The sequence below is a fragment of the Populus alba genome, chromosome 11 (assembly GCF_005239225.2).
Source record: "Populus alba chromosome 11, ASM523922v2, whole genome shotgun sequence".
NCBI lineage: Eukaryota > Viridiplantae > Streptophyta > Magnoliopsida > Malpighiales > Salicaceae > Populus > Populus alba.
In genome coordinates this window covers 7618414-7626686 of record NC_133294.1, presented here as the reverse complement: position 1 = coordinate 7626686, position 8273 = coordinate 7618414, and the positions used below count along the sequence as shown (strand labels likewise).

The 8273-nt window shown below is 32.9% G+C and overlaps 1 protein-coding gene across 1 annotated transcript; it reads left to right on the top strand.

The window, feature by feature from the left end:
- Positions 1-3596: 3596 nt before the first annotated feature.
- Positions 3597-7789, top strand: LOC118060739 (ER lumen protein-retaining receptor A). Its single transcript, XM_035073998.2, has 6 exons — positions 3597-3913; positions 3994-4259; positions 5543-5658; positions 7017-7090; positions 7190-7253; positions 7348-7789. The coding sequence occupies exons 1-6, from the start codon at positions 3823-3825 to the stop codon at positions 7382-7384; spliced, it is 648 nt and encodes a 215-aa protein (XP_034929889.1). The 5' UTR covers positions 3597-3822; the 3' UTR covers positions 7385-7789.
- Positions 7790-8273: the final 484 nt, after the last annotated feature.

Sequence of the window (8273 nt, the reverse complement as noted above, 5' to 3'; positions counted from 1 at the left end):
TCAATGCGGATTTTTGAAGGCTTAATTAATTTTATTGAGAACTTAATTGTAAGGAAAATCAATTTTTTAGAGTTAATTTAGGTATTAATTGAAAGAAATTAAAGTTTAGAGACTGAAATTGAACTTTAAAAAGTTTAATTGGTCAAATCAGGGGTTTAATTATAAAAAAAATTAAAGTTTGATAGCCAATTAGAGGTTTGATTTAAGAAATTCAAAACTAAGGACCAAATCGTTAAAGACATGAAACTTCAGGGTTTGAAATTGACAAATCAGGGTCTAAATCGAAAATAATTAAAAGTTTGATGGTTAATTAGGATTCCAAATGCATAAATCAAAAACCAAGAACCCAGATGAAAATGAAACTAAACTTTAGGGTTGATGATTGAGTTTGACAGGGTTGAAATTGCATTAAATTAAGAGTCTGAGAGACTATTACGGGTGCAATTAAAAGCAATAAGAAGAATAGAAACTAAAATAATATCTATCATATCCTAAATTAAAAACTTTAATTTCTAGGGGTTTAACCTAGACGAAGCGTTGTTTACCCACTATTCATCTCTTTTCTTGGCAGTTTTGGATGATCAAATAGACAACTTTCAGGAGCTCGTTGTGGAGTTTTAGATCTCTAAATTACATAAGTTTTTTTGCAAATAAAAAAAGAACATCCCCTCTACAACTTCATTTCGATGAAATTGGATGTTTACATCTCAATGTTTCTATAGAAGTCTTCGACATGTTGTCCCTAACCAGCCATTACTTTATTTTTAGATTCTGGGCCGATCGAGTTGACACCTTTAAGCGAATGAATGTGGAGCTACAACTTTCAAATTGAGTAAGGATGGATCCAAACAAAATATGTGCATCTTCTCAACCAAGTTCAAGTGGTCTTCGATGATATTTACATTAGAGTTTCTCTGGCGAAATCTAAAAAATGACCAACTTAGTCAACCTTGATTGAGATATCTATTTGTGCAAAATCACCCAACCTTTTTGTGTGTTCACACTTAAACTCCTAAAGGAATTTTATCAAGGGTCATAAATATTTCTATTAGAAAATGAGAAATACATGCCTTTGTCTTCAAGAAAAAAAAAATCACCTAGACAAAACCACCAGCCTCAGGAAATCATTGAAGGACAAAGATTCCATTTATTAACATTTATCTAGAGCTCTCTCATTTTGATCAAAAGGCTGATCTTTGATCACTATATATTGAAATTTATCAAAAACCCTAGAAAAATCCCCATAAATACCCCTTGAAAAATTTAAAAAGGGAAAAAAAAGAGAGGGAAAAACACGAGGGAAACACTTTGTTAATAGACTACATTGTGAAGGTTCAAAGGCCTAATATAAAAGGTATAACAAGTTTTGGAAAGAGTAGAAAGTGAAACGGAAAGAAAAAAAGAGAAGAGAAGGAAGGTAACAACCTATAATTAGCGAAATTAGAGAAGATATAACCATATAAAAACTCAAGGTTGTAGTCCATGTGGTCTGCCCATTCATGCATCCTTTTATATTTAATGATGTTTTTGAATTCTTTTGTCATTATTTTGTGTTTTAGCATTTATATGGATTAATGAATGAAAATGTTATCTTGATTGCTTAATCCTGTTTTGAAGTAGTTGCTAATATTACTTTGATATTTAAAAGGTATTTGTGTGTTTGATTTTGATGAAATATTGATAATTTTGGAAATGTTATCATTTGCATAATGTCTTTATAAACAATAAATATTTGTTCTATTTTAGTTTATTACTAATAATAATTATAGATATTCCTAAAGTACAATTATAGATGAAACTATAATAGTTAAAACATTGACTATGTCCTCACTTATGTAGCTATTGACTTTGTATTACAATGGATGACACTATATAATAGCAATGCATTATTTCATCTGGACTATTGAATTTTATTTCTTTATAATTTTATTATTTAAAGTTATATTAGTATGATTTTATATGTTGAGAATTTTTTTTTATTTATCCATGCTTTTATATATTTGAAATGTCGATGAATATTTAGATATTAAATTAAAAATGAATGTTACAATATAAAAATTTTAGGTTATAGTTAAAAAAACAATTAATAAGTTTCAGGTTTGACATGCTAACTAAGGTTGATATGAGTTTTTTTTAGTTATTTAAAATTAATTTTTTTAATCTTGTTCTTAAACATTGAGTTGACTGAGAATTAAGTTTCATAATTTATTTTTGATTTGTTTTCTATAAAGATACTCCATTCTTATAACCTGGTTCGCATGTCTGAAAAGGTTAATATGATTTTGAGCCGTATTGTTTTTTTTGGTTTTTTTTCTTAAATTGAATATTTATTTTTTATTTTTTCATTCAATATTTTGTTGATTGATATATATTTTGTTATATTTCTTAGATCAGTTAAAAATATATTTTAAAGGTAATTTTTATTATGTTTTATTTAATTTTTACTTTATTATTAGGTAATATTATAAAACATTTTTTAAATATTGGTAAGCATTCTTTTTATACATGCCATCATGATTATTATTTTTGATTTCGTTGATTTACTACAGTTGCCTGTTTTTATTACCATATATATTTTTTTTCTTTTAAAAAATACACTAACAATGTTTAAACATTTTTTTATGTTATTTTTTTTGTTCCGGCTTGGGCATAGTGCAGGCCACAATCTATCCATCTAAATGCCATTACCATCTTATAAGCATATCTCAGGGCAATTTATCGGTTGAGACCGCTTCACAAGAGGCTATTTGGAACGGATTCTATATTATAATTGAATTCAATTATAATATTTAATTTGAATTTTAATTGATAAATATGTTGAGTTTTGATTTAATTTCTTTCTCTGTTTTGTTTTTCTCACCATTTAAGAATTGATTTGTGCACAACTTTGATGAAAGAGTGATGTAAAACCATTATTTTTTAGGGTGTATTTGGAAATATAATGGTAATTGCGGTTTAAAATGTTTTTCATTAAGAAAATATATCAAAATAATATTTTTTAAAAATTATTTTTTATATTAGCACATAAAAAATATATAAAAATATTAAAAAAATAATTTTAAATAAAAACAAAATAAAATTTATAATTTTTTTAAAAAATATGGTTTCAACCATATTTCCAAACAATATATATTCACCATTAGTTACTTCTGTACACTTGTTTTTTGTACTGTAAATTAAAAAAAAAAAGAGAGGACAAAAACTATGTTAAAAAATGCACGAAACTATAGCATATTAGTGAAGTATTTGCAAACACAGTTTTTGAATTACTTCCAATATTTATCCTAATTTGTTTTGATTATTGTAAAAAATATTTACTCGAGTCAGATGTTAATTCAGTACTTGAGGTGAGGTGGAGACTTTATTTCAAATATTTTTTATTTTAAAATATATTAAAATAATATATATTTTTTAAATTAATGTTTAATATCAACCCACCAAATATAAATTGATATAAAAATTTCAATAAAATCCGTAGTTCCCAAGTACGAGCAGACAAGTTTGCCTTATAATAATAAAAATATACAATTTATTTATTTAATTTAAAAAAGTAAAGCTCGCATTATTTTAAGCTGTTGCATCGGTGTCAAAAAACCTGGAGTCCACGCATTAATAAAAAAAAAAGAAAAAGAAAAACCCACATCAAGAAAAACTCCCAAAGCGTGGAGGCAAACCCCGTTCCTAAGTTCCGCGTCCTCACATCTCCTCCATCTTCTCCGTCTCCCACACAATCCACAGAGCCATAACAAAGAAAATCCTTGAAACTGATTAAACTTCTCTCTAAAAATAAAATAGAATTAGTATTGATTTTGGTGATTGAGGATGAATATCTTCAGATTCCTGGGTGACATGACGCACTTGATTAGCATTCTAATTCTCCTCCTCAAAATCTACGCTACCAAATCTTGCTCTGGTTACCCACCTACCTACCTACATATATTCAACGCTTACCGCATTTCATTTCACGCTACTGATTTTTGTTTTCCTGCCTAGGGATTTCGCTTAAGACGCAGGAGCTGTACGCGCTGGTGTTTTTGACGCGCTATCTGGATCTCTTCACCGACTTCATTTCAGTCTACAATACTGTTATGAAACTGGTGTTTATTGCCAGCTCCCTCGCTATCGTCTGGTGCATGAGGAACCACCCTCTTGTCAGGCGTTCTTACGATAAACAACTTGATACCTTTCGCCATTATTTCCTCCTCCTTGCAAGCTTTCTTTTGGCTCTTTTCCTCCACGAGAAGTTCGCATTCCAAGAGGTTAAGTATTCTTAATAAAACTTGATTCGGAGTTGTTGTATGGAGGGATAATTAGGAGAATCGTTACATGCCTTGTTTTGCCAATGCTTCTGTTGATTTCGGGTAGTGGTAAAACACTTGATGCCCTTGGATCCCTTTGCATTTTAGCTGCAACCGAGAATCTCACATATTGTATGATACTAGTCTTGTAGGGATAGATTCTTAACTTAGTGGATGTGTGCTGTGCTCATTATTATTGCTATTGTAAAGGAGTGCCTGAAAACCAACCTGCCCTTGGTACGCTTTGCCTTGCGATCTCCTTTCTGTATACTCTACTTTTAGTCTATACTGTGGAGTTTGCATTTCTCTGGGAGTTGCTTGGAACAGTTGACACTTACGTCATTTGATTTGGTTCCACTTTTATCGGTGGAGTCTTATCGAGCCAGAGGGTATTCTAGAGGATGGAAAAGTTTAGCGCCTTCCCAAGTCTTAATAAGTTCAGTTTATTAATCGGCATTTGTGTTTCTATGAAGGGTTTTAATAGATAATATCAGGGAGCGCTGGTGTAGGATAGAGGTTCAGTAATCATCAGTAAAGGTTGGAAAAAGTTTTGTTTGCCTTTACCTCTTGAACGCAAGCTGAACATAATTCATGTTAGCTTTTCAGTTTAAGTGAGGTTAACGTCGGTGGTTTTGGAAGGACTTGGTTGCTTATGGTGAAACATCCTTAAATATCCTGGAGAGATTAGGCAGTCCAAAGTAAAGAGGCTTATTCTATGAACCCATTATGGTCACTACCTGTTTCTGTTCTGGTGAATGCTAAACTTTTAACAATAATTCCTTGGTAATTGGTAATGTCTTTTTATGTTAGTGAGGATAGTGTCTCTCTTTTTCTGCTGATCTTTTTATGTTTCATCTCTATCTATTAGAAACATTAATTTTTTTTTCTCTTGATATTTTCATTCTATCTCGTTCCTCTAGATGTATATTGAAAATGTTTCTAATGCAGGAATCAAGTGCATCAGTCCAGCGATTCTGTTTCTAAGGCTTGAATTTGATTAGTATAAAATTCTGCCTGAAGTTTCATGTGATGTTTGCTCTTCTTATAGAAGTACTATATACATTATGTGTAAGGGTTGAACGTGTATGCTCAGTCTTAACCAATAAGTTTTGGCTCTCTGAGAAAAGAGGAAAAAATTTCTTCTTGTCCAATTTTTCGGAATGCTCCATGTTGCATCTACCTGTGAATCCTCAAACCACAAGTACCATCTGCTTTTCTTTTTATTAATTGTTGCAGTCTTGCAGGTCTTGTGGGCGTTTTCAATGTACTTGGAGGCAGTAGCAATTCTTCCCCAGTTAGTATTGCTTCAAAGAAGTGGGAATGTAGATAACTTGACAGGGCAATATGTTTTCTTTCTTGGGTAAGTCATTTATGATTTTCAGTAAACCAGCAGGGCCCTCAACCAATATTTTTTGCAAGATATTAAATATTAATTTTGTGTCCATTATATGTTGAACAGAATTCTGTTCTCTTAAGAGCTTGATGTCACTGTTATGTTTCGTAAGACTTTCCTATTGTTTGGCACCTGAAATCCATGGAATACAAAATATTAGTACTTTGAGTGATAATCTTGTCTTGTATTTTCAGACTTTTATAGTACTAATCTTGTTGCTTATTATTGTTGCTAATCAACCATGGAAAAGAGTATTTTGAAGGTTAAGAATTGCTTACTTATTTTTTTGGACATACTGATGTCTTTTGTTGTTAATGGTTTAATAGTAACTGTTCTAGTTATTCAGGTTTGGCCACATATACACATGTTAATACCCTTACCACTTAAACGACACACTTTTTTGTCCTTATTTATTATTGGTTAGAGTATTTTTTTTTCCTATCCCTGGGCTTTGATTATATTTTGGAAAATGAGATGCATGTTTGAAGTCCTTGCATATTTCTTCCTCCAGTTTATTTTGCAAGGAAATTTTTACCGAAAGCGCACTTCTATAGAACTTTTGCATGTGGAGGAATTCTCCAAGCATTTTGAATAGTCAAGTGCTGATTGAATCTGCCTATTCATTGGCATATTTTTCTTTTAGAAACAGTTTTCTTCCCCTTAGTTGTCTAGATGCTGTCACAGCCGTACTCTGTGGATGATCATTTAGTTAAGCTGTCTTTCATATATCAGAGAACATAATCCTTGTTAATCACCCCCTCCTGAAATCAGGAATAGAATGTGGTTAAAAAACTTAATCCCCTTAAAATAATGTCTTGTTTTTCTCATTTTCTTGATCTTTTAATGGAATTTGCTATGTTTAGATGTCTTGGCTACTTTCTGGTTCAGAGAAGAGAGGAAGGTTGTGGTAGGTTGATAGCTGTGTAAAGCTATAGCCCACATTTTGTTAACATGAATTCTGAGTGAGAGGAAATGTCATCATATGCCACAGAAGTTGGGAGAGGAATCATGTAGGCTTCTAGTTTAGAATCAAGGCATGTCTGAGTTGAAGTAAAGCCTAGTTGAAAATGAATCATCACCTGGGGAACTGAACTTGGCCTTTTCCACTGAGCAGTCTTACCTGATTGCTGCAGACACTGGTATCTAATAAAGAAAGGGAATGCACTAATAAAGACATTGTCACCAATGGAATTGAACTTCTAACACTCATGTTTCTTTCCGAATATACCTGGGCCATGATTTTTTTAACTTGTGTGTGCATATTCATGTCTTTGTAATTTGGGTCAATGTTGCAATGCGCTCACCTAAATATCTTCAACCTGCAGGGCTTATCGTGCTTTCTACATCTTCAACTGGATTTACCGCTATTTCATAGACCCACATTTTACTCGATGGATAGGTAAGTTTCTATGAGAAGTCATTAGAATATGTGAGTTAACTTTGTTGTTGATGATTGTGGATGTATTCTGCCATCCATATCCTTTTGTCTATTTTGCAGCTTGCGTTTCTGGTCTTGTCCAGACAGCCCTCTATGCAGATTTCTTCTACTTCTACTTCATCAGGTCTGAAGCTATTCCTGCTAAGAATGATTCTCTAAATTCTCTCTGTCACCGTGGAGCACATGAGTAATTATTCTCCTTTCTTCTCTTCTTCCAGCTGGAAAAACAATGCAAAGCTTCAGCTACCAGCTTGACTACTAACGGAGTTGAGCTAGCGGCAGTTACTATTAAAAGGTTTTGATGGTGGCTGGTATCCCACTTGCCGGTTGACGTTACATGGGACCGAGAGGGTGTTTATGCTTTATAATTTTGTGTTGGGATGAATCCTTGTTTGTATCAAATGGTGATTAGTGATAAGGTCAGCGGGTAGGGTGGTGGTCAACTCAGGTATGCTCCCTTTTGATTTAGATAAAACACCAATGTTGCTGTGAGGTCCTATTTTTGAAGTGCCGGCAGCCGCCCCCTCACTTTTAACTTGTAAAGATGTTACTGGGAGGGAAAGATGCAGATTTGGCTGACATTGTAGTTGGACAATAGTCAAAGAGTTAACCAAGTGATGACTTGCGGAGCAGCGAGTAGTGATGTTCCATTTTTTGCTTTCTTATGCCTCTTAACGAAGAAACCGTTGAATGTTTTCAGTTCAGGACGACACAAAGGTTTGTGATGTTGTTGTAAGAAGGCATATAGCAGGCAGCACGCATGGGAACACTTTCCGCCAATATATGCCAAATGGTCTTAAATCTCTGAAATAAATCACTATCGTGGTAAATGTTGCCAGCCTTCGAACATTTATGGGCAGGGCATGGTATTTTCCTCAAAAAATGAACAGAAGAACAGATTTATTAATCTGGGTATGGAGTCAGAAGGTTTGATTACGCCACAACTTCTAGATTGGCATGATCCAGCCCAAAGTATCTGCAAGCAATGTGAAAGAACAAGGCAAATCAATAGATGCACCGATGACATTTGCAAAAACCCTAATTAGTGATGGAATAAGAAGGTACCTTGGCACTGTGAACAACACAACAAATTCATGAATAAAACCTTGGAGCAAAGCGGTGTTTCCTTGTGGCAATCAATGGG

Excerpts from the sequence above, each read along its gene's own strand:
- LOC118060739 (XM_035073998.2), top strand. The coding sequence starts at position 3,823 with ATGAATATCTTCAGATTCCTGGGTGACATGACGCACTTGATTAGCATT. Across the intron at positions 5,659-7,016 it reads CAATATGTTTTCTTTCTTGG|GGCTTATCGTGCTTTCTACA; the intron begins GTAAGTCATTTA and ends TTCAACCTGCAG. Across the intron at positions 7,091-7,189 it reads ACATTTTACTCGATGGATAG|CTTGCGTTTCTGGTCTTGTC; the intron begins GTAAGTTTCTAT and ends TCTATTTTGCAG.